This window comes from Aricia agestis, chromosome 1 (assembly GCF_905147365.1).
Source record: "Aricia agestis chromosome 1, ilAriAges1.1, whole genome shotgun sequence".
Taxonomy (NCBI): domain Eukaryota; kingdom Metazoa; phylum Arthropoda; class Insecta; order Lepidoptera; family Lycaenidae; genus Aricia; species Aricia agestis.
Genome location: NC_056406.1, coordinates 1,645,125 through 1,673,071, shown reverse-complemented (window position 1 = coordinate 1,673,071; position 27,947 = coordinate 1,645,125). Strand labels below are relative to the sequence as shown.

At 40.1% G+C, this 27,947-nt stretch overlaps 1 protein-coding gene across 1 annotated transcript in view; it reads left to right on the top strand.

The window, feature by feature from the left end:
* The window catches only part of LOC121728523 (protein CBFA2T3), a 58,592-nt gene that overhangs the window by 12,222 nt on the left and 18,423 nt on the right, over positions 1-27,947 (top strand). Inside the window, exon 2 of the mRNA XM_042116679.1 lies at positions 23,206-23,278. Within this exon, the coding sequence (XP_041972613.1) occupies positions 23,206-23,278 (73 nt within the window). The remainder of the gene's footprint in view (positions 1-23,205; positions 23,279-27,947) is intronic.

Below are 27,947 nucleotides of genomic sequence, written 5' to 3'. Positions count from 1 at the left end.
GTCTGTTTACCCACCACCACACTTCCTAGCTACGAGTAAAAATATCTACGGGAGCTATGTATAGTCTCAGTGTGAGGTGAAAGAGAAGATTCTAATAAGAAACACACATTGATTTCTGTTCTGTTTGTAAATGTTACCGTTAGAATGCAGGCTACGATAATATGAACGTTAACTAGGTAATCTGTAGATTTCTTGATACCATCCGATAAAGTGTGAAATTTAAAAAATGCGCACTTTACCTAGTTAGTTTGCATAGTAACAAATATTAAATTGCTGAAGACAGTGTAATACGCCTAATATTGGCCGAAAATAATATGACCCGGGTCTAAAAATACCATAATATTATATTAAGCCATGGCGATTTGAGAAAAATTAGTTTAATATTTTTAATATTTTTAGGGGACTGTATTTGAAGGATAGCTGGCAATCGCCAGTGATTAAATAAGCGAATAAGCGACATTAAAAAAAAACGTTAATGACATTCCAACTTTTTTAATTGTACCCGAAATTCAAATGAGGTACCATAATATTATGACCACGAATTTTTATCAACAACCTACAAGTCTGTACTAGGAAGTATTACAGCTCTCCACCATATCTCAGTAGATCACCATCTGTGGTGTTGCGTAACGCTATTTCGGTACAATGGCGACGCCACTTGTCACAACAGCACCGTCGTCAAACAACACGCACGAGCCATCGTTTACACAGGTGCACGTAGCTAGTGATAGACGCCGACTTTGCCGACAGCGTTATGTTACGATTTTTTAAACAATGAGGGCGTTTGAAATCCTATTTGCCACCAGGTGCCTTGGGGTCTATCGTGTCAAATAGGCATATCGCCTAAGAGATGACGACCAAATCGGTCATGTGGCTTCAGCTGTATGTCACATACCATATCGTGTATTGTCATCCAAACTAAACGCGTATGCAAAATTTCAGCTCAATCGGTTAAATATATTGTCTACTTCAAAATTGAGTTCCAAATTTCTACCACAACTTTTTTTTAATTATATAAGGGGGCAAACGAGCATACGGGTCACCCGATGGAAAGCAACTTCCGTCGCCCATGGACACACGCAACAGCAGAAAAGCTGCAGGTGCGTTGCTGGCCTTTTAAGAGAGAATAGGATTACAGGGGGAGGTAAGGAAGGGAAGGGTAGGGAATTGGGTCTCCGGTAAACTCACTCACTGGGCGAAACACAGCGCAAGCGCTGTTTCACGCCGGTTTTCTGTAAGCCCGTGGTATTTGTCCCGTCGAGCCATCCCATTCGTGCCGAAGCATGGCTCTACCCCGTAAAAAAAAATGAGTTCCAAAATTCCACCGCAACATACATACATACATACTACTCGTATCAGAGAAGTTGATTTCTAGCCAGATGGTGGACCTAAGTAATTTGGTCGCGTTATAAACCCATCAGAACAATCACAGCTAACATTGAATTGACATAAGCCGACCACATGACGTAGGTCCGTCAACTTTATAGGAATCAATTTTCTTGATGGTACATACAGAGCAAGTTAAATAAAATCATTTTTTTTCATCATTTTTCAGATTTTAATCATTTTTCAATTAGTGACATAGGCTGTATATTTTATACCCGTGCGAAGCCAGGACGGGTCGCTAGTATATTATACAATTTGCATGATAATAAAAGCTTGTCGCACGATTTGTAAATAAACTAGTACCAATTCAACTGTGTAAATTGATATTATATTTTAATTTAATAAATTCATCATGTACCGATAGAGTGTTAAGTCTCGCAAGTTATGAGTGTTCTCTACAAGCATCTTCGCTAGCTTATTCGCGAGCACCTTCGCGGGGTCTTCCTCTCGGCTCGGTCGGTTCCTCAGCGCGACGTTCTCTGTCTCGAGTTTGACGTCGCGATACTTCTTCAGGGCTTCGGCGACTTCGTGCACGAACTCTACGTCGTTCTCGTTGGACTTGTCCAGGTGCAGCGAGACCTTGGTCCTCCTGGGATCCACTTGGTAGTCTACAGGGATCGCCGTGTAGTCCCAGTCGTCCGCGCGGGCCCCGAGGGCTAGAAGGACAGTGAGAACGAAGCCAGCCGGAGCAACCTGCATGTTTGCCGAGATGTCAGTTGTGAGATAATGTGCTCTCGCTTGGAACTGGCGGCTTTAAATACTCGGATTGAGTCCTCACTTTTAATTAAAACTTCAAGCATTAAATCGCAATTTTCCTAGCCTTGTTTTGGTGAGTTATCATAATCGACTTAAGAGGGCGACCTATTGGGCCAGGCCACAACACTGCGTTGCGGCGTCGAGTCGTATCGCTAAATCTACATCGCACAGAAATGCGATGCGTTGCAACGCAAGTATCATCGAAGTTACTGTCGCATCGCAAATTTCGACGATGCGTTCAGCGACGTCGTCGTTTTTTGCGATGCGACGCCGCAGAACGCCGCGCACTTCATACCCCTCGCACTCTACTCGCCCAAGCCCAACGCATTCCAAAATATGTCACCGCGGCTATTTTGGAAGTTTTGAAAACTGACATTTATCTATACATACATATAAATAAAATTGGAGTGTCTGTTTGTAATATTGAAAGAACCTTTTTCTACTAAATGCATATGAATGTATATAGGGTACAGACACCAAAACTACATTTTTTGCAATTTTTGTCTGTATGTCTGTCTGTTTGTTCCGGCTAATCTCTGAAATGGCTGGAGCGATTTTAACGGGACTTTTTTAGGCACATAGCTGATGTAGTAAGGAATAACTTACGCTACTTTTTAACCGACTTCCGAAAAGGAGGAGGATATATTTCACTTTTTTATAAAGGAACCTTCAAAAGGGGACTTTTTCTCTATTTTATTATCTTTATTATCACATTTCGCTCACGCGGACGAAGTCGCGGGCAACAGCTAGTCTTAAATACAGACAGTTGTGAAGTTTATTTTAAATGCAGATAACATTTTATAGTTTTGATTAAATTGAACATCCTTTAGGTATAATTATAGGTATGATGTGGAAGCAGATTTGTCCAAATTATTATTCAGTCGCATGATTCAGACAGTTGTAATAAATAATTATCTTAAACTAGCTGATGACGGCCGCAACTCCGTTGCGCCAAAACTCGTTTATCGCGTGGAAACCGTACTTTTTTTGAAACAAAAAGTATCCTATATCTTTTCCCGGGACTGAAAGTATCTCCATGCCGAAAGTTTTCAGGAAGTATTCCTTAAGAGGCCCATTCACGGCAGGACTGCGCGACAGTCCTGCCGTGAATGGGACTCACTGATTCGTTCACACTCGGTGTTGCCAGCCGGATAATAAAAGTTATCTAATTATATGATCAAAGTTATCGAAATTGATGATGGTTAAAATCATGGTTTAAGTAACTAGTTATTTTAATAACTAGTTATTTTTACCTTTTTAAAGGTATATTATAATATATATCATGAAACATAACATAAAATTATTCAATAGATATAAAATATTCAAACTAAGGTTATAAGTTACTCAACTATCACTATTTTATCTAACATTATACAAATGGTAAATTGAATAAAGATTGTAAAAAAAAATCGTTTAATTTCAGTCTATCATTTGATAAGGTGACGACTTTACGATTGAAATTAAATGCTTTCTATTGATAACATATAATCTTTCACTCATTAAGCGGGGATCTACTAGGAAGGACACAACAGAGTAAATTATAATAATATATTATAATAATGAAGTAATTTTGTAGAGTTTTAATCACATTTTTTACATCTTACATATTTATTTAATAAACTAAAGCAGTATTTTTCAATATTTTTTATGATGCGACCTATGATGTTATGAAAAAATATTTCGCGAACCCTGGGGGGTAACCGGGAGTCGCGACCCTCTGGTTCCTGGACCCTCTCCCACGCAAGAGGACCTTATAATATGAAATAATAAACTTTTAATATTAATATATTTTGTTCCCGTGCTACGAAAGGTCTACGCGGTGCTACGAAAGGCCTACGCGGTGTTACGAGGTCGAGATAGCTTATTTTAAAGAACCATCCACTCCGTCCGCGTCACTCATAAAACATTTCGACGGAGAGCTGACGACCAAATCGGTCATGTAGCTTCAGCTGTATTATTGCCGTCTGTCTGACCGTCTGTCCGTCTGTCCGTATGTCCATCTGTCTGTCTTATTACCTTTTTAAAGGTCTGTCTGTGTGTCTGTATGACTCCAGGCTATATCTCAAGGACCGCTATTAGATAGACTTCTGAAATTTTTGAGGATTGTGTATTTCTGTTGTCGCTACAACAAAAATACTAAAACCAAAATAAAATCAATATTTAAGGGGGGCTCCCATACAACAAACGTATTTTTTTGGCATTTTTGCTCGATATCAGTAATGGGAATAGGCAGGCACTTGAAATTTTCACAAAATCTTTAATTAAATGTGTACTTTAAAAAAAACTCAATTTTTGGCCTATTTTTTCTCAAAACGGTACGGAATCCTTTGTGCGCGAGTAAAACTCGCACTTGGCTGATTATTTTAAGTTTAGTTCTGTTATAACGTGAGTAAACTGTGATAGCATTTTAAGACCCCCAAAATGTTGATATCCTCCTAATTATTAATAGTTTCTGACCATATCTATAGTTATTAGTTATGTTATGTTACATACAAACAAAACATCACACTAGTTTTGTTTACAGTAGTATGGTACTAAATCCTATTAACAGGACCGCCTGAAATGACGCGCGGCACTTTTTCACAACGCGTTAAGCCAATATTCATTTCATTCACAGGTCATTTCATGAGTAAGATAGGAAACTCAATTGACTTTGTACCTGCGAACAATTACTTTGGCTGCATCAAAAAAATATTTACTTACAGCTATTCCAAACAGACAGTTAAATCTTCTTTTCGTATAGTATACAAGTACAATGCGATTGTTTTCCACGTGGTAACGGCGCGTGCGCCGGTGTGGGGGCAAACAACATGTGTGGGAGCAGCTGAGTCAACAACTCCACACCACGAGTATACACCATACAAGCCCCGTCCCGACACGCGCGAGGAGACAAAATAGACCGTGACAATAATAAAAATAATCGGTCAAATGCGAGTTGGACTCGCGCACGAAGGGTACCGTACCATTATAGAGCAAAAATAGGCAACATGTTTTTTTTTTGTATAGGAAAATGTTAATATTAATTATTAATTATTTATTTAATTTAAAATGTATTATTATATATTAAATTATTAATAGAACTGAGTATTTTGTGAACATTTTAATGTAAGTATGTAGTTGTATGTTGTATGGGAGCCCCCCTTAAATATTTAATTTATTTTATTTTTAGTATTTGTTGTTATAGCGGCAACAGATATACGTAATCTGTAAAAATTTCAGAAGTCTAGCTATAGCGGTTCTTGAGATTCAGCCTGGATACACAGACGGACAGCCAGACATCGAAGTCTTAGTAATAGGGTCCCGTTTTTGCCCTTTGGGTATGGAACCCCAAAAAGTGAGATTAATATGGGGGAATAGATAAAGACTGGGAGAAAGTTAGATTAAAGGTCTATTCAGACCGCAACGCGGCGCGTAGATGCATTTCTTAAGAGGCCCATTCACGGCAGGACTGCTGCTGCTGTGAATGGGCCTCACTGATTGGTTCACACTCGGTGTTTCCGACCGCAAACACGGCAGTCCTGCCGTGAATGGGCTAAATAAATTTGTATTGAATTGACAGACTTCAATTGCATGAGACGACATACAAATCTGTCAATTTCATAAAAATTTAGAAATTCATCTACGCGTCGCGCGCGTTGAGGTCTGAATTGTCAATTGACCCTTACAAGAATAGAATTAATAAGGGGGTAAGTATGGTGTGTCTTAATAATAGATGCTTTAAACTCTACATAGAGTTAAATGAAAAATAATATAATAATAATATCTATGGACGCTTCACACCACGTCAGTCTGGCCCCGCGCTAAGTACCTGAAGGACTTGTGTTGCAGGTACCAGACAACGGAAATATACTTAATACTTTTATACTATACATATATTTAATTTTTTTTTATATGATACACATATTTAATAAACATCCATGACCCAGGAACATTGAAAACTTTTTGTTCCGTCGGTGGGATTGGAACCCATGACCCCCGGCTTGAGCGCTAACCAAGCCCTCAACCACTGAGCCACAGAGGTCGTCAATGCAATGCAGTGTTAGCAGAATCTGAATTTAAATAAAAAATGAAATCGATTTTTTCCAGCATTGAGTGAACTTATGATGATAAACTATTACTAAGGATACTCCTATCAATCATGGCGGTTTTTAGCCAAAAAAATTTAGATCAAACTCAGCCCAACCATTTGTTATTATATAACACCAGTGTGTTTTCGTCACGGGTTAAAAACTATAAAATTGCCACAGCCCACAAACAACTGATTTTAATAATTAAAATACTGATTATAGTTTTCTCCATAGTTTCTTTGCAGTTAAGTAGGTTCAGGATTGATAGGAGCTTAGCTCCCATAATGTTGCATTATAACATCAGAACAGGGTACTTTAGCAGCTACCCTCATATCACCTTGCACAGTGCTCCACCAGCATCGCCGGTCAGCCCGCGATAACGTGAGCAAACTGTGATAGCGCCCCCGCCCCGCGACGCCTCGCCCCCGGCATGCGGGCCGCACCGACAGCAGATTAGTTGATGAGAAATACTGTGCTATGTAGTGTAGTAATTGAAGAGCAATGCGGGTATATCGGCGTGACGTGGCCAAGTCACATGTCGCGTTTCCACCGAGACTTACTAGCAGACAGCAGGGGGGTGAGCCAAGGTCTTTTCTTTATCGCTTTTTTATAGAATCGCCGATCAAAATGTATGGAATTGACATAAGACGAGTCGAACGTCATATTAACGAACGCTTATGGCAATTCCATACATTTGGTTGGCGATTCTATAACGAAGCGACAACGAAAAAGTTTTGGCTAAATGGCCTGTAGACCGGACGTAATACCTGCTTGCCCTATGGGCTGTATGGATGGGCGAGAGGTCTGTCAAAAATTGAAATCCTATGTTATGAATAATTTCACAGAAATACATGAAAGTATTTTTTAGATAAATAATATCAATGATGATTTTGATCTTCATGATAACCTACTTCAAACGAATTGACACTTAATAATTTTTTTAGTTAATCGTGTGTCCTTAAACTTTATTTACTGACAATTAATAGCAATTAACTCATTATAAACAACCAACAGGGTTACAAACATAAATTATGTATTTAATAATGTTTAATGGAAAACTACAAAACATTCATCCATCCACATTTAATAGCATTTAATAATGTATTTTGCTGACGATCCCGGTGGTATAGGGGCGCGTTGCTCGCGAGGTCCGCGCCCGTACACACACACACACACATACCGCGTGTCAACGACGACACCATGAGGGTCTGTCAACACCGACCTTCACCTATTTACACGTTAACAGGTATTTTACCTCAGTTTCCATTAGCCTCCGTTGTCCAAACCAGACTTGAAAACAACACTTTACGTAGGAGAGCCATGCTTCGGCACGAATGGGTCGGCTCGACCTGAGAAATTCCACGGGCTCACAGAAAACCGGCGTGAAACAGCGCTTGCGCAGTGTTTCACCGAGTGAGTGAGTTTACCGAAGGCCCAAATCCCTACCCTATTCCCTTCCCTACCCTCCCCTATTCCCTTCCTTACCCTCCGCTACCATATTACCCTATTCCCTCTTAAAAGGCCGGCAACGCACCCGCAGCTCTTCTGATGTTGCGAGTGTCTATGGGCGACGGAAGTTGCTTTCCATCAGGTGACCCGTTTGCTCGTTTGCCCCCTTTTTTCATAAAAAAAACATTTTTGTTGGTTTCGTAGATTGAAACTCGACTGAAGTCAAGGGATATAAGCTCTACACCTCTACACCTTGACCACAGAAGCGTTGTCGCGCAGAGTAACACTGAATTGTATAATGTACTCTACAGGCCGGCCGGCTCTGTGCGTGCTATTCAATGAATATGACATGACATGACATGACATGTGTTCAAGACCATAATATTAATTGCTTGAGAAGCACGTCGAGTCAAGAGCGCTTGAGAACTCTCTATTCTAGTATTGCCGAATCCTGTCCGTAGCGGTCATTGACCCCGGACAAAAAACTTACTATATTGAATATACTGTCACTTCTTGGTGGAAATTCATGTTTAATTAATAATTATACACTTTCCTTGCACTTATTCCACTTTATTTTAATATATTTATTACAAAATTATTATATACACGACCGGTTTCGACACCTGATGATGAATTTGTCGAAACCGGTCGTGTATATAATAATACGTGGGAGAGCCATGCTTCGGCACGAATGGGCCGGCTCGACCGGATAAATACCACGTTCTCACAGAAAACCGGCGTGAAACAGCGCTTGCGCTGTGTTTCGCCGAGTGAGTGAGTTTACCGGAGGCCCAATCCCTTAACCCCTACCATATTCCCTTCCCTACCCTCAACTATTCCCTTCCCTTCCCTACCCTCCCTTATTACCCTATTCCCTCTTAAAAGGTCGGCAACGCACTTGCAGCTCTTCTGATGCTGCGAGTGTCCATGGGCGACGTTGCTTTCCATCAGGTGACCCGTTTGCTCGTTTGCCCCCTTATTTCATAAAAAAAAAAAAAAATTGTAATAAATCTATTAAAATAAAGTGGAATAAGTGCAAGGAAAGTGTATAATTATTAATCAAAAAACTTACGTCATTATATGTCATCGTTTTCTATACAAACCGCGATAGACAATAAAGTGACAGATGTTTCTAGTCGCGGGCCCCTAGATGATCAATTTTATTTTGCAATATCAGGTATTGTACTATCAGAGAAGTTGATTCCTATGCAAATTGGGGACCTAAGTAGTTTGGTTGCATTACGTCAAACCCAGCTGATAGATCACAATTGACATTGAATTGACATATTCGACCAAATAACGTTGGTCTGTCAATTGCATAGGAATCAACTTCCTCGATGGTACAATATTATTGGCGGTCTAGGGATAATATTGAACGCGCCCGCCTATCAAACTTATTATTGTTCAATAATAATGTTCTATGATTTTGCATAATAAATGTGATCGCCTAGGGGCCCATAGGGGTGATTTTGCATACTCGAATGCTCAGTATGAAGTAATAATATATTCACTTCGGACTCATAAAAAGTTGAGATTATCATTCTTAGGGACCTATGAGACAGAGAGCGGTCACGGCCCATGCGTTCAAGCGTTCTGCGTTCGAGCGGTCGGTCACACAGGAGCAATTGTGACGCGTTTAGAACGCCCCCTTTATCTCTCTATATAACGTAATACAACACAAAGGACGCAAAATTGACCGCTTTAACGCTTGACCGTGTGACGGCTCTCTGTCTAATAGATCCCTCAGAGTTTCTCCGATGAATTTATAAAAGTCTGTATCTTTGAGTTAATTCTTTTTTCTTAAGCTGACTAAATACATTGCGAGCATTTCTCATATTATGCTTCCTAGACTAACAAGTCAATGACCGCTGGGGACATCTTCCTTCATTTTGACTATACCTACACTATTAATAATCAATTAAATGAGTACACAATATACTAATAATTATAATGATAAATATAACTTGTATATAATAATAATTATCGGACGCTCATGCTGTCAGCCCCAGCTCGAGCAAATAAGTGTAGATCTCAACAGGCAAGGTGCATGCGGGCGCGTTATCTGTGGAGCCCCCACCACTTGGGGCTCCGCTGACAGCTCCTGTTTATTTATATTGAGAGTATATTAAACGTTATATCCATATTAATGATGTGAAGCGACATTGAGTCCCGGGAAAATATAGAGGATACTAATATAGGTAAAACATAGGATATTGCAAAACTCTACGACTCCCACACCATCAGTGGCGACCTAACCTAACCTAACCTTACCCATTGCGAGGCCCCGGGCGATTGTCCTGTACGCCACCCCCTAGGGCCACCACTGCACACTATTAATAATTGAGACGTGGGAGAGCCATGCTTTGGCACGAATGGGCCGGCTCGACCGGAGAAATACCATGTTCTTACAGAAAACCGGCGTTGTGTTTCACCGCGTGAGTGAGTTTACCGGAGGCCCAATCCCCTACTCTATTCCCTTCCCTACCCTCACCTGTTCCCTTCCCTTCCCATCCCTACCCTCCCCTATTAGTCTATTCTTTCTTAAAAGGCTGGCAACGCACCTGCAGCTCTTCTGATGCTGCGAGTGTCCATAGGTGACGGAAGTTGCTTTCCATCAGGTGACCCATTTGCTCGTTTGCCCCTTATTTCATTAAAAAAAATCAAGAAATTCACCCAGCCACGTGACATTAAAACTTGTGCGCGGCCAATACGCCTGCAAAATACAAGTAAGCTTTGTCTTAGCGTAATTTAGTTGTCGAAGCACAGCTTAAGATGTACCTACAGTCTACAAACTTTTATCGCATGTCATTTATACATTTCCTACCCAGTAACCCTGTTTGACAAAAGAATGAAACATTAATTACTGGCAAATCCCCGCCAAACCTCAGCGCACCTGATTGGATCGGTTTTAATCAAACTTTGCCCCTGCGCGCGACAGCTCGATTAGCGCCGGAATTATTTTATTGCTAACATACAACATGTCTATTGTACGAAAGACTTTTAGACTACAACTTGATTAAAACTCACCGCGAAATAGAAGATCGAACGGACAATGTCATCCAGCGTTTGGAAAGCAACATTTTCGATTACTTTTTGTGTTTTTAATCTTAGTTTTAATATTTGCTTGGACATGATTTATCAAAGAACATGTAATATCACTTGAAACTCGTTAACATCGGATGCACTGGTGGTAAAAATACAAATGCAAAAAGTAGGTTACTTTGCCTTTAATTAGTTTGCAAATTGCAGTGAATAAAGTAAATGCCGAAATTGCCGAATAAGCTGAGTTCACACCAGTCAAATATTAATTGATGTTTATAATAATTATATTAGCTGCTAGAATTTGGAAATTGATCAAAATCTAAAGAAGAAAATTCAATTGTGTGTGAGATTTTAATATTAATCGTCATTTATATCATCATCAGTAAGTAATGACAAAAAAAATATCGGCCATGTACCTGCAGGATATATCGGTCAAACGCTCGTTAAGTTCCAATTGTCAGCGGGAGGCTCGCAGGTGCGATCCCCCTCCCCCCTCCCTCCCCCTAATGGGTCTGTCAGCGGCACGCGCTGCCCAAAGGATTACAGGTCCAAAGTCAGCCCATTGTTGGCGGCGCCTGGCGAAAAATATACCGCGAGTTCTTTGTCTAATGAAATTAATGTTTTCGCGAATCAATGAGGTTGGAAGAAGGAAGTTTCTTGTTTTTCTGATTACTAAAGCTGGTGTAATGCTTTTATATTTTGTAAGGAAATTAATTTTAAATAATTAAAGCTGGCGTTAAGCAATTGAGTAATGTATTTCTAAAAAAAAAGTTCGCTATAATAAACATCACACTATCACTTTTATAAACATGTGTATATTGTAGATGATGATAAATGATGATTAAAATTATTAAAAATAAAATATGGAGAACTTAGGCAATTATCACGATTCACGAATCTATTGATCCTTTTAATCATAAATCATTTAAAATTCGATCACTAACTCAAGCGATGGGCTGTAAAAACGTCAAGTAAACAAAAAAACACACACAAAAACAAACAGGTATTGACTTACGAGTAATATATTTTATACCTATATTAAGTAATAAGGTGAAAAAAATAATAATTTCATTCTACATAATTATATTATACGAGTACATTGCACTACTTTATGCACTTCAAAGTATATCCTGCGTTTAGATCAAGCATACTGCCTGGCGAAAATGTAGTGGGTTTTATTTTTCTAAAACACATGCAAATATGCAGTAATGCAGTTGCGCTAAACCTTTTCTGAAAGGCACCTTTTTCCGAAACATCGATAATTGTAATCCTTCCTCGGGGGCCGCGTGGGGGCGGGCGGTGTAGGGCGGGGGCGTCGGCGGGGGCAGGGTGAGGCAACATCTGTGCTCGCAATCCCTCGCAGCCGGCCTGTCAACCGCAGCCTCTCGGCGTCGCTTTATTTATTTGAAGCGCCCAAATTGATTCGTTTGATATGTTTCCATGTAATTTCGCTCTACATTTTTCCTGGTTTTCGATCTCTGGCGCAGGTTTGTACGTCTATTATGTATGTGGTTAGGTTAAAGTAGGTAGTTACTTTGAAGAGGTGTTTACTCTGTGTTAAATAAAGAAGTTATATTTAACTACCCTCAGTAATGTGTTCTAATAATATTATACAAAGGAACAGTTTATGTATGCGTATTTTAAAATCGAATAGATTTGGAAACTTTGGTTTTGATAGAAATTTGGTACAAGACAAAAATAATACAATAATAATTATTACAGGGAAAAACATTACTTTTAACACAGGAAAATATACCATTTACCACACGTTTTTTTTTAATAAATTATCCACATTTGTTATAGACGCGGACGTAGTCGCGAGCAACAGCATACAAGTAATGATTTTTATTATAACCATATTTCTAGAACCAGTACTTGATGGTTTTTAACTTCGCTACGCACCTCAATAATATCAAATCCAGAAATGACGGTAAAGGGAGGCTTTCAATGTAATTATTGACAGGAAAAGTGTCCACAGTCTTTGATCTTAAAATCACATTTATTTCCTTGTGATAATATTATTAAGTAGTTAAGCATTTAAGAAATAATTTAAATGTGTCACTAATTGGTCCACCATCTTAGAAGTTTGTGTACCCTTGAATTAAACGTGCTACGAAAAAATAATAATTGAGGTTTAACCAAACATCAAAGTAACGACGGACAGAGTTAGTACTTTAGACTTTTATAAGGTTTTGTGCCTCGATTCGAAGTTTAGACTTTAACTTAACAATGCTGATGGATATCCTTAATTTAATTTAAAATTGAAGTTGAAAACAGCTGAAAGAAATGAAACATAAAAATTGGCATTAACTGTGGGCTAAACGCTATAATATTATACGATTTCTAAATGAAAATCCATATAACACGCCAGTCGGTGGCATATGGTGGCCGCGCGGAGCTAGAGCTGCTGGAAGCGACTGGTGTAGTCGGAAAAACGAAGAAAATTATTCTTTATTAAATTCAGAATAAGCGTATTTTAAATGGTTGCTGTTAAGTATTTGTGTACACACTTTTTTTGTTGAGTTATGAATGCAGTCTTATTCTAAATGATCTAAAGAACATATTTGCATTCATATCTCAATACGTAATTATTTTATTAATAAAATTATATAATTTTACTATCTAAGATTTAACAGTTAAAATTTTACAGTGCGTATATTTAGACAGAGAGTATTTTAGACAGTATTATCTTAGGCTATTATTGAGGTCTTTAAAATGTTTGTTATGATGAATGAATTTCAAAACCGAACATTATTTTAAAAGCTTTTTGAGGAATGAGTTAAATTGTGTAGTTAATTTGTGTATTAAATTGTGTAATGATATTGTATTTCCGAGTACATATTAACATTAAATATTCTCGACAGCGAGGCTTTCGACAGATCGACAGTTGGACATTTTACCAATTGGTTGATTGGTAAAATATTTACATAAATTACACTACTTCAAAAATTTATAATCTCAATATAGTTTTGCTGATTTTAACCTGCGCTTTTGCTTAGTTCCTAGGGAAGCGTTATATTGCAGTGTTGGATAAAAATCCACTAGTTTACAGCTGCCGCAAAACCGTTTATGTATGCTTAACCAAAATGTAGGGTTAAAGAGCTAATACATGATATGTTATAATTGTGGATAGTTATGAAATTATTATTTTAGCACTTTGTTATACAATGTTATGTACAATACCATATCATTAGGTAAACCCTGTAATGATAGTTTAAGTGTGTGATGATAAATAAATAAATATATTAGCCCACACACAGATTCCCGTGTCGGTGGCCGGTTTTATTGAACTTGAGGCAAATTGTGCAGGAGTAATTTTATATTGCCCAAGTGTGTGCGAAGTAAACAAGAACATTCCCTATTACGTCTTTTACTCTCATAACCCGACGGACGACTGACACGACTGGCGAGATATCACGCGCAGGATCGACTGTTTACATGTCCTGACGCATGGATTAATTATTTTACTTGTCAGACAATCAGGTCATCAGCCTACATTGCCTAACCGAACCTGGCAAAAAACACGTTTCCAACGCGGGAATCGAACCACCTCAGTGTCAAGAGTCACGCTCTAAGCCACTGGACTACGGTGTTGTTATTTTTACACATCCATACAATCCATAATATATTATTTAAATGCGAAAGTGTGTCTGTCTGTCTGTTATCTCTTCACGCCCAAACCGCTGAACCGATTTTGCTGAAGTATGGTATGGAGATACTTTGAGTCCTGGGGAAAGGACATAAAACACTTTTTATCCCGGAAAAATGTACGGTTCTCGCGCGATAAACGTATTCTGGCTTGACGGAGTTACGGGCATCATCTAGTTAGCGGATGAAGCTGTTTGTGTGTCGCCAAGCCTCATCCAGCAGCCCTGCATCTGCGTCAACATTCATTAAAATTTGGGAAGCCGGCCGTCGCGCGCACCTGCCGCCGCCCGCGCTGCCAACTGCGCCTGATACATTACGGCGGCCTCGGGGAGCACATTAGCCTTCGTCACGGTGCCCTTGGGCTCCTGATATGAGTGTTATCATATCAGGAGCCCAAGGCCACTCGGGAAGTTGGCCGAAGAAGACAGAATAGAGAAATAAAGAAAGAAATGCGAAACATTACACGAGAATAGAGGTCGAATATGAACCTGCGATCTTTGGAGTCAAAGTCTTTACGCTGCTAGACGGCGCGGTGGTTTTTAGACATACATGCTGGATCCCAGGGATACTACAGAAACAGCGTATCGACATGCATTCGTGGCGGTACCCACAATTAGCCTAACATTCCTGCATCGCGCTATCGAAGTTTTCTAAACGTGTCGATATATAGAACAGTTAAAATGTATCACGTGGGCTCCGGCCTGACCGAGCATACCTCGCTCGGTCGGAAGATCTTCCTTTGTGGCCACCACGCATATCCCACATATTTAGTTTAAGGCCCGCATTTATATGCCGGGAAGCTGATCAGGACGAGCGATCCGGAATGCTAGTCAGCACGCTATATTTGCGAAGTCCTTGGGTTACTAGCATGTGTCTCGTATGTCCCCGTCTAGAACTCAGAACTTTTAACATCGAATATCACAGGTCCAGAGTCGGTCTAAAACTGGTCAAAGTCATTAAAGTCCGTGAGGAAGTTCATATTAATGTCTGACTAGTCACAATGAATAATAATAATATAATATCTCCATAGATACGGGGCCAGGCTGACGTGGTGTGAAACGTCCATACGCTTCACACCACGTCAGCCTGGCCCCGTGGTAAGTACCTGAAGGACTTGTGTTACGGGAACCAGACAACGGAAATATATTTAATGCTTTTATACTACTCGTATACATATTATATTTAAGTTTTTTGTTATAATATGATACACATATTTAATACACCTCTATGACCCAGGAACTTTGAAAACTTTTTTGTTCCGTCGGCGGCATTCGATCCCGCAATCCCCGGCTTGAGCTACCAACAGCCCACCAGGCACCAACTGAGCCACAGATGTCGTGGCTCAGTTTGTTTGCCACGACCTCTGTACTCTGTACGAATCTCGGTACAATTGAACCGAGATTTTGTTCAGAATGCAAATCTACTGGGTACTAGATGCTTGTGTCCCAGAATATATAAGTATCGCTAAGTGACAAAGACTCATATCAGCCTATAGTCGTCCACTGCTGGACATAGGCCTCTCTCAATGAACGCCAAGATGACCGATCTCTTGCTACTCGCATCCAACATGGGCCTGCAACTAACCGGAGATCGTCGTCCCACCTAGTTGGAGGTCGACCTACACCCCGATTTCCCAGCCTTGGTCTCCATTCCAGAGTAAGTTTACTCCAGCGATCGTCTGTTCTTCGAGCTACGTGACCAGCCCAGTTCCACTTCAGCGTACTGATTCTCTGCACTATGTCGGTGACTTTAGTTCTTTGACGAATTGTTTCATTTCGAAGCTTATACGCCAAAGAAACTCCGAGCATAGCGCGTTCCATAGCACGCTGAGCGACGGAAAACTTACGAGCTAGCCCTGCTGTTTCCGCCCCGTAGGTCATAACGGGAAGCACGCATTGATCGAAGACTTTCGTCTTCAAGCTCTGCGGAATATGCAACGAGAGAATGTGGCTTAGCTTCCTGAATGCTGCCCAACCCAACTGTATCCTCCTATCGGTTTCTCTCTCGAAGTTATGTCCACCTACCTGCAGTATGTGCCCCAAATAGACATATTCCGTTACGACTTCGAGAAAGACACCGTTATCTGCAACCGGTCTCGGGAGAACATGTTCGTTGAACATGACTTTCGTCTTGTTCATGTTCATCCCGAGACCGATCCGCCGGGAAGATTCATTTAGGTCGTTCAACATTTCCTGCAAGTCCTCCAACGATTCTGCCAATATGACGATATCGTCAGCGAAACGAAGGTGTGAGAGGTAATTGCCATTAACGTTTATGCCACGTCCTTTCCAGTTTAGGGTCTTGAAGGCATCCTGTAACGCATTTGTGAACAGTTTCGGGGAACTAATATCCCCCTGTCTCACTCCTCGATGCAAATAGATTGGCCTTGTTGTGGCCCCCTGTACGCGGATGGACATAGACGCGGCATTATATAGACCTTTCAAAACTTCGACGTAACGCCAATCGACTTGACATCGTTGCAGGGCTTCCAGAACAGCCCAGGTCTCAACAGAGTCAAAAGCCTTCTCATAGTCCACAAAGGCAAGGCACAATGGCTGCCCGTACTCATGTGACTTTTGTACAACTTGCCATAAGGTGTGAATATGGTCTATGGTGCTAAAGCCTCTGCGAAACCCAGCCTGCTCCGGCGGCTGGCATTCGTCAAGTTTATTGGATAGGCGATTCGTAATGATCCTAGAAAATAACTTATATATGTGACTCAAAAGCGAGATGGGTCTATAATTTTTAAGAAGGGTGTTATCGCCCTTCTTAAAAAAGAGAACCACCTCGCTTTTAAGCCACTCTTCGGGGGAAACTCCCCGTTGAAGGACAAAATTAAAGACTTTACGAAGCTCTCTCAAGACGGGTTCGCCTCCCGCTCTGAGAAGTTCGATCGTAATTCCGTCCCTCCCCGGGGCCTTTCCTCCTTTAAGTTGTTTCAGAGCCAATCCGATTTCGCCTATACTGACGTCAGGAAGCTCGCCAGAAAGATGCCGGGTGAGTTTGGCACGCGGGTCGTCATCACGAGGATCAGGTTGCGAAGCATACAAGCGGCTCCTCAATCTCGGACAGAACCCCCCCTCGTGAGGAAACGATTTGGCCACAGCTATTCTTCACCTTTTCCGCTCAATCGCTTCCGTGATTTCCAGCGTATTCGAGCGGCGAAGATCTCTACATATAAGTTTCCCTATTCGCCTCGAGAGAAGTTTTACATCTGACGAACCCGAGTCCGTGTTTTCCCTCCGTTCCCTCATAAGTTTGAGTGTCTCATCCGAAAGTTAGGATTTCCTGCCCGCATGCTTGGGCCTGCAAAACCTTTCACCTTCGACCCGTATGCTCTCCACAATTGCATTTAAAGCCTCGTCAACTTCCATTGTAGTTTCCGAGATGTTAGTGACAAAGACTACATAATGTTTTTGTTTTAAACTTCATTATCGCCATAAGCGAAGATGTTAGCAAGAATCTAAATAAAAGTTCGGTTCAGCCCGTCCAGATATACACATAATTTCTGCCTCTTAATTTCTACTTATATTAATAGTTAAGTATTTATTTATCGTGTTTCATATAACATTATCACCCATTATCACCATTAGCCTTATTGGTTGTATTTACCTCCAAGAGGGTGCCCGCCCGGCGGCGCGCAGGTGCGTTTTCCCAGCGCATGCAAATTCCTCTACCCTAACTCTAGGGACAATGTTATTACAACAAACACCACCTACTACTATTATTAAATGACAATTGTAATTAAAACGTAAGTTAATTTGTAAAGTAGGTACTAAAATAATATGTTATTTTTTAATTTTAATAGTTGTAAAGAAAAAGAAAGGTATACATAAATAATTTTTATTCTTATTATCAAAGTGCCTGTTTACTTTACAATGTAAATGGATCGTTAGGGCTAGTGGCAGGGCTGTAGCTAGAGTCAGATTTGAGGTAGGGCAGCATTAGTTACAGGAAGTAAAAAAAAATCATAATTGATTGATTTTCTTGGATTTTGGTATTTTTTAAGGTAGGGCATTATGATTTTAAGGTAGGGCATTGCCCCACAATGCCCCCCCCCCCCTAGCTACGGCCGTGGCTAGTGACATTGCAATGTGCAACGCCTTACAACGTCGTGTGAACTGACCCTTACATTTAGCGTAGTCCCTCTACGCCGTAGTGCTACAACTCTCGTAGCAAGCGCGTAGACTCGTCGTAGCAATCTTGCATTGGTACCGATTGGTAAAATTTTTGAAATTACGCAATATTTTGTTTGTGAATTGTTTGGTAACAAGTATTTTACAATATCGGTGATACTAACCGCAAGTTTATCACGCGGGATGCGGGATGCGGGATGCGGGCTGAGCTTAACGAAATATTTCCGAGCTTATGCGGGTATTACGCGTAGCAACCGTCTCAACATCTTTTCGAGTATATATAAGCTTAGTACTGGATATTCGCGAAAGCATGAATCGTGTTTTTGACGAGAAGTTAAAGGTAATAAGGTAAGCTCTTCATGTGGACATCTCACCGAGCCTCTGCAAAATGCAGATACATAAACATGAAACACACACACACAGCAACCGCAAATGTAATAATAATCAATCCTCCTATCTACTAGCACAAAAATTAGGCACAAATCGCAACTTTTCGCAAGTAATAGATGGCACCCGCGACTCAGTTGCGGCAAAATTAGTTTATCGCTCGGGAACCGCATATTTTTCCGGAGTAAAAAGTATCCTATGTCTTTTCCCGGGGCTCAAAGTATCTCCATGCCAAACAGTGAAATCGGTTCAGCGGTTTGAGCTTGAAGAGGTAACAGACAGACACACTTTCGCATTTATAATATTAAGTATGGATTGAGGAAGAAATAAATAGCCGCGTTAAATTAATACTACATATGAATTCTATATAATATCTGAAAATTGTTCAAAATATAACGATATACGCGTACTTTAACGGCTATAATACGTGTCCAAATAAATAAATCCGTGGATAAGCGGCGTGCACTCAGCTATACGTAATTATGTTTGTCCGCGCGTCCGTCCGCCCGCCAGCTGCGCCCAAACGAGGGGGGGGGGAGGGGTAATTAGTGGAATAAGTGTGAAAAACTACTTGCCTACATGAAAAAATGTGAGAAAATGTTTAAAAATTAATTGTTTGATAGTACCTCATACATACATTTTAGTGATTTCAGTAGACGCAGGTGACGGACCTGGGTCATGTGGTTGGATTATGGCTGGTTTTACAGTGACGCGTACCGTCCGCGCAGGTGGTAAGCTCGTCTTGCAAGCACGCGGATGATCCGATCGAAACTATAAAGCGAGTTCAGTGCCACGCGATTTGCCACCTCGTAGAGTCGCAATGAGAACAGCGTGGCCGAAATACCGTCCACGCGGGCCATCCGCGCGGTTTATTTTACTATGTAACGATCTAAGGCATTCAAAGCTTGTAGACTGCGACGCTTACCAACCGCGCTAGCAGACGCGTCACTATAAAACCACACTATGTCAGTTTAATTTTACTTGTGATCTAGCTGTCAGCTGGGTTTGGCATAACGCGATTAAATTACGTAGGTCCGCCATCTGCCTATGAATCAACTTCTCGGATAGTACATTTTTGTTATTCCCGCCGTTTTTACCGATTACGTAGTGTCAAAATTATTACGATCAATCATTACAGCTATTTATAAGCACTCAATCAGTGCGATGCACCTGTGGCACACCGCACACCTGTGTCCAAACTATTATCGCTATTTTTGCCGCGATGCACACCTGTGCCGCACCTGTGTCAGATAATCATAGGGCAGTATCGCGTTTATATAAATAGATCATAGTTTAGTCATATATTGATGTCAGGATAACAAAGTTTTTGAGCTTTTATTAAGATACTAGCTGTCCCGGCAAACGTTGTTTTGCCATAAAATGATTTTCCCTGTTTTCCTGCTTTTCTCTTGAAGTTTTTTCCGATTTTTTTTATAGACCTCACGGAGCCCGAGACCTTTCCAACGAATGCAAAACCGTAGAAATCGGTTCGTGCGTTCTGGAGTTATAGCGTCAGGAAGGAAAACCCGACTTATTTTTATATATTCGATTTTCTACCAAATTGTATCTACATCGGCTATCTATAGCAATTAGCAACTCCATTGCAACGACTTTCTAGTCTTAACGCGACAACCGTACATTGTACAGGAGGTAACAGATAGAGAACAATAATAATAGATAGAATGTATTTTCGTTTGTATCCGTGCAAAGTCGAGGGGACTCGCATCCATACTTCCATTCTAATATTATTATGAATGCGAAAGTGTGTCTGTCTTCACGCTCAAACCGCTACACCGATTTGGCTGATGCTTAGCATCGAGATAGTTTGAGTCCCGGGAAAGGAAATAAGATACTTTTTACCCGGAAAATGTTTGGGTTCCGCGCAAAAAAGGAATTTTGGCGCAACGGAGTTGCGGCCGTCATCTGGCGCATAATAAATAACAGTTTTACAATGCAACATAATATTTTGATCGTCAATAGATTCGTAGCATTGAGCCTTTATTTTATTTTTTTATCTATGGACGCTTCTCACCACGTCAGTCTGGCCCCGTGCTAAGTACCTGAAGGACTTGTGTTACAGGTACCAGACGACGGAAATATATTTCATACGTTTATACTTTACACATGTTTAAGATTTTTATTATATTATGATACACATATTTAATACACATCCATGACAAAGGAACTTTGAAAACTTTTTTGTTCTGTCGGCGGAATTCAAACCCGCGACCCTCGGTTTGAGCTACCAACAGCCCACCAACTGAGCCACATAGGTCGTCATTTTTACAGTAGCTAACATCTTTAACGTGACATATATATTAAGCCACAATGTAATATGTACAAAGTAGTATAATCTCAGGAGCTCCTCCACAGCTGGCGTTAGGGTCGCCATCTGCGACGTATTAAGGCACCACTTGTTCAATATCAATGCTCATTGGTTATTTAAAATTATTTTCAGTGCCCCCTTTGCGTTAAGGTGCCTTAGTAGTTTTTATTCAAGATTTTTTAGTTTCTTGATTGTGATCTTTTAGTTAATCGAAAACTTCTTTACCGTTTATGTAATTTATAACTATATATTTAACCCATCAATCCCCAAGCGGAACCTGGGTGCCGCATAACAATTGAAAGGCTATTGTGTCTGCGGTTCCCACGATCGAGGTATTATGAACTAAAGATATCATTAGACTAGATACTGCATAAAACAAAACATTTTATTTTATGCAGTAATTTTGAAAGTTTAGAAGTGCCAGCTCTATGGTGTCTATTCAATAAAATTGCTGTTATAGTCGTCTTCATTTTAAGTACTAGGAAAAAGTGCTATAATTATATTTGTGATATTTAAACCTTAATTTATGATTAAACTAGCTAAAAGCCGAGCTGTGTGAGGGCTCGCGTCGGATTTGCGTTGTAATAATCTTTAAGGCAGTTTTTTTTTTATTTTAATAGTAACCAAACCTTGACTGATAACACATTGACATATAAATAAAAATTACTATGAATCAATAGGCTCGATAGTTTTTTCGTAAAGTGTACCACAAAAGTGCTCAGGTTGTGGGATATACTAGGGCTCGCTTCGTGATTAAACATATTTCAATAAATAGTATCATACGTTTACACTTTCCGTGCCGTTCACACAGTCAATCTTACATCACGTTTGACGCGGGCGACTGCAGCAGCACGCTGAAATAGTCCGGTAATAATACACCACCATGTGGCCGGCACCTGGCCGTGACGTCACAGGTGAGGCGGGGTCCGGCAGACCGGCATTTCCGCCGCTAAACTCCGCAGACCACCACGGTTTATGTATCCGACGTGCGTGGGACCCTGATTTGTTGTGTTTGCTGGAGTGTTTGGAGTGGCAATGACTTTGGCAATCTTGTCTATTTTAACTTCCAAATAATACAGGTTAACAAAACTTCTAGAAGTTTTAAAAGTATCTCAATCACGGAGTTAAAGGTAACGGAGAAATATGTAGAGCAGGAATAATCCGATGAACCCACAAAATAAATTGTAGAACATGTAACAAACAATGCAGTTATTTTGACATACGAGAACATAATATTTTACATTACTTGAAAAGGTACGATTTTCTACATATTTGTCCAGATTGCTAGCCCTTTTCAATAGTCTAACAAATCAATCATGTAATTCTCTTTTTTTAATGCAACACATCACCGAAATCGGATTATATCACTTTTGGACGAGAATTGGTCCAGGACTTATTGTACACTAACATCTTTCACAATTATTTCACCTTTAACAGGACCTTTATGCCAACCGCATAAGGATCACCCATAGACTTTCCGAGGTAAAATAAATCAGAAACTCTCACCGGATGCAATCTGAACTTGAGGGTATTTATACAACGAAGATGGCGTCTGCGCCGGCAGATACAGACCACGCGCCGCAGCTGGTTAATCTCACAGCCCTGATGATGTACAAATGTGCTGTTGGCTCCAGGTGCAGAGAAGAAACAGCTGGCTTTAGGTGTAGGGGAACTAGAATCCGCGGGGTTCCGTCTGCGTAAATAAGGAAAATGGGAACCGTACTTTTCCCGCATAGAAGTCTATACTCGTATAGATTATCTCATGTTTTGTTCCATATCCGTGCTAAATTACATAAAAATTGTTTCATTGATTCTTGAAACTATAGCGCGTTTAATCAATTAACACCAGCTTAATAATATTAAGTAAGTATACAACGTTGGTGATTCATATTATAGTAATTGGTATGAAACAATGCTATTTTAAAGTAAACAAAGTTAACCCCCTAAAGAAGAGTTTACAGTTTTGGTAGTAAAATTGCAAAGTCTAAACTGATAATGTTGTCTGCAGATGGAGGCGAAGGTGAAGGAGGAGGTGCCGGACAAGGAGTATGCCGTGCCCACCACCACGGAGAGACGGAAATGTGAGTACCCACGGCAGCCTGAATACACACACAGGAAGTGTTCATGTAGCCCTAAAGCAGCTATCCTAGGCCGGTATAAATAGTCAGTACTCAAGATGCATCTCTCTCAAGGTCTCAAGACACGGTTCAGGCTTTGTGATTGGTTGGCTGTCAAAATTTGGACCAATCATAGAGCCGAACCGCGTCTTCAGACCGAGATGCATCTTAAGTACTGACTATTTATACCGGCCTTAAACCCGCGGCCCGCCGCCCGGGACTTCATCAGTGGCCACCATTTTGAAATTCATGCCCACCGGCAAAATAGTTTAAAGTTAAAGTCGTAGAAATATTTCCACTTTAAAATTGCTAATTTACAAGAACGTCATTTTTTAACCCAAAAAATTTTGGTTGCGGCTCGCGACACCAAAACAAAAATGTGTTTGTGGCCGTGTAAAGAAAAGGTTGAGTGCCACTGCCCTAAAGTATCGTCTTTAAAAGACACCAAATCCCATCTGTAGGCAACTGGGTCCTCTCAAGAAAATAGAGTTAAAGTCTTACACTGAGGCCGGCAAAATCATGTATCATTGTTAAGTAGTGTGTCACCAACAAAACTACACCTTTGAATCGTCAGTGCTTTATATTATGGAAGCTTCTTTGGGGTATACTAAACATCCCCTATCTTAATCTGACAGATCCGACGACATTTCAATATAAAAAAAAAAATTTACCCACCACCTGAGAAATCTGATTTCTATACTGATAACTAGACACATGTCGGAAGCCTATACAAGCTTAATCTGACATCCTCGAGCTATTCCCGAAATCCCTTCTCTCCTCCCCAACCATTACTTTGTGAAGTGACAAGAAACATGGAAACCTGCCTTAACTTTTTTGCTTTCTTCCGATATTTTTTATTCGGTGAGCTGAATCTAAGCAGCATAATATTATAGTAATGCGGAGTGTTCATGGTAGGTGGTATGTAGTCCATAAATAGGACGTACACCTAGTACACAGTGTATACCGCGCTATACAGTGTAGTGTATACACTATACAGTGTTTGTGAGAACCGGCGCAACTGGCGATCATAATCTAACGACAGCGGCGCTAGGCACGGACTACCGCCGATATACAGTTACTCGATGTGGCTAATATCGTGAAACTTGAATAAAATTACTTAATTTTAGTTGGTTTATTGCATGCTATTCGGGAACGCAGAAATGTGCTGTTAAGAGATTACAACTTGTTATAGTTTAACTCCACCACAAAGGTTGCGGCAATAGTTCGTAGCAATCTGTGGTTGTACACTACATAATATTATCTAGAACCCAATTGTCATTCTACTAATATCGGTTCGATGTCCAGGTCGTCTCGTAGCGTGCGCGGCCTAGTAAGACACAATCCTAGGCTGTCCAGGAACAAACTATTTTTGAAGTGAAAACTTCTTTAGCGGCGTTGAGCACTTTTGTGGGATGGATAAAAACTGTGAAACTCGCGTCGGATTCTCGTGCTGATCGAAAAACCGTAAACCGGTTGGAGAGTAGTTTTGTAACATCGAAATCGATTAATCGAATAATCGATTGTTTTTTTTCGATTGTCGATATTTTTTAATCGATTCAAGGAAGGGTTTCGATTAATTAAAAAATCGATTTTTTAAAATCAATTTTCATAAAAAATGTGTTAAAAATTTAATCGATTGTAAGGGTTTCGATTAATTAAAAAAATCGTTTTTTTTAAATCGATTTTCATAAAAAATGGGTTAAAAATTTAATCGATTGTAAGGGTTTCGATTAATTAAAAAAATCGTTTTTTTTAATATCGATTTTCATAAAAAATGGGTTAAAAAATAATGCTCAACGTTAATAATCAAGTTTTCACTTCTGCCGGCACTGCCTGAGTGCAACCCGTCTTTTTTTTATAAAATAAGGGGACAAACGACTAACGAGTCACCTGATAGAAGGCAACTATCGTCGCCCATGGACACTCGCAACATTAGAAGAACTGCAGGTGCTTTGCCGGCCTATAAGAGGGAATATACGCTCTCTTCTTGAAGGTTTGCAGGTCGTATTGGTCTGGAAATACTGCTGCTGCTGCGAAAATACTTACTTGGTCAATGTAACTATTTTCGTTTAAGGTCTAGTGCAGCTTTGGCTATTTACAATTTATTACTGGAAGTTGACGAGTGAATTTCATTGAGGTGGATACGATGGGGTTGCCATGTCTTATTGACAAAAACCCCTTTAAAAATAGATTAAAAAAAATATTCGGTGATTTATGCACGAAATTTTAAGTACCTACATCTAGAGTACGTCAGTCCTATAAATCATCTTAAATTGTCCCAATCGCATCCAGTTTCCCTACCTCAGCGAACAATTTATATGAAGCTCGTATTTGTTCTACGATCGAACTGCGCGGTTACCGGTCATATAACTGTTTACCGCCCACCTTACTACAGAATATTACTCTGCAGTCTGCACCTATCGCCGTGTAGCAGAGAAAAGAGAAGAAACATTATTCGATTTTCTTACCTAGGAAAGAGGAAAGAGAGTAGGAGGATGTCATAGTAGGCTATATTGAGCTGCTCTTTCTCGCTTCCCCTTCTTTCCTCTTACCTATCTGATCTTCAAAATTATAAAATTACTTCAATGAAGTTTCCAAGCAGACATCCAAATTGATCAAAAATCTCCCTTTGGGGCTTCAAGTGATATTCCTACAACCCCCTTAGAGACCTTTAAGAGTCGATGCAGGTGGATCATCAGATCTTGAAGTGATCTGACCCTAAATTACGCACAGCCCGGCAATAGGGAGCTTACGCGGTGCGCCTACGGCACGTGTTTTAAGAGGAGTCCACACCGCCCTTTTTTCCATACAAACGTTGTCCCCTGTTTCCTCCCTGGATAATGCTAGTAGAGTTATACATTTTTTCCTGAATATCTACGGCCACTAATACAATGTCCCTATGTTTTCTTTTTTTTCACAATTTAATTATTAAATAAGATATGAACGTTCATAAAACCCATGGCCAGTTCAAAAAAAAAAAAATGGCCAGATTTTCCGCTGTGTTCAAACGTCCAGAAAACAGATTTGGCTAGATTATACAAAAAAAAGCAAAACATAGGAACACAGCTCAATCCTTTTTTTAATCTTTAATGAAAAAACTACTTAAATCGGTTAAGTTTTGGAGAAGGAATCAGGGGACAACGAATCGTTGATTTTCTGGATTTTCTGCAGTTGTCTCTATCGCGTTCTGCGGTATAGGCTTGAGGTAAGGGAGACAGCTATAGATATTACAAGTACTTTTTTTTCATTTCTCTAGCCCCTGGTGTATCCTCTTAATGAACAGACGCTCCAGCGCGCAGCGTCATGAATGTACAAAAGTTTTAAAAAGTTACTCTTTCAGCGCTGCTACTTTCACAGTTAACTCTATACATGGGACACATACACACCCTAAAGTTTTATCACTTAGTTTTTTACACCCTGTATAAAGATATTTCTAATCCCTCCTATCAAAAAAAGTAGAGAAACTCATTTAAAAGTCCTAATCACTGACATTAATCGTGATTCTACAAAATGATAGCCTTCAGCGTAAGTACAGCCGGGTGGACAAGTGAGCCCGCCCTCGTGCATAATACATGGTGTTTGTCCACCACTGTACCGCCCCACGTCCCGTGGCCCGTGCTGCTCATCGATTACCACCACTTATAGCTGCTAAGTGTACGGTGTGCCGCTTGTGAAAAGTAGTCAGGACGTAGCAGTATTATTAGACATTGTAGGATATATTGGTCATTCTCAAACCTTCTAAGAATAAAAACATAAATGTGAGTTTGTTACCATGGAGAAACGCATAGATAATATAAGTAATTACTAATTGGTAAACTAAGAGAAACGATATAGAGTACTTTTTATCCTACGAATAATAAAAACTATTTATTATTCGTAGTTTTTATCACTGAAAAATGCACGGCTTGGGTGAGCTTTGAAGAAGGCAAAATACTTTATCAATACGTCTTCACTAAAAATAGCCATTTAACATGACGTCATTGCTAATTTATTTCTTCAGGATATTTTGTTGAACCTGCAGTTAGTTGTTAAGTTCGTCCTTAACCCACCAATCCCCAAGCGGCAGCCGGCTGCCGTATAACTACTGAAAATCTATTGTGTCTGCGATACCCACGATGGAGGTGTTAACAAGGATCCCCCTAGAATCAGTACCTACACAGTCTCATTTTGCCCCAGTCCCCGTCTGTAATCTGTATGGAGGTGGTGACGGAGTTGTCGTGTAGTGTGTGGGAAGTGGCGGGATGATGTGTGGCCGTGTGAGAGCCCTCGGAGAGAGTAATGGCGACTTGTGGCGGTATATTTTGTCAAGGATATTATTTTACACACTTAAAGATAGAAAAAAAGGTTCTTTATTAGGGAGAGATTAACGACGACGAACGATATGAACGACATTTAGAAGCAATATAATTATCTCGCACAATTTACGAGTACTTTTCTTGTTTTTAAAGTATTTAAACCGATATGGGCTATGGCAAAGTTTTGGGTTTAAAATACTTATCTAAAATTTTTGCATACAATGTCGGGACCACCAGGTAAACCTTAAATATAAAATAGTGTAATTTTGTCCATTGCTTCCAGAGATATTTAGGCAGGTAATTTTGTGGCTTACAATAATACCTGATTATGTGTATTT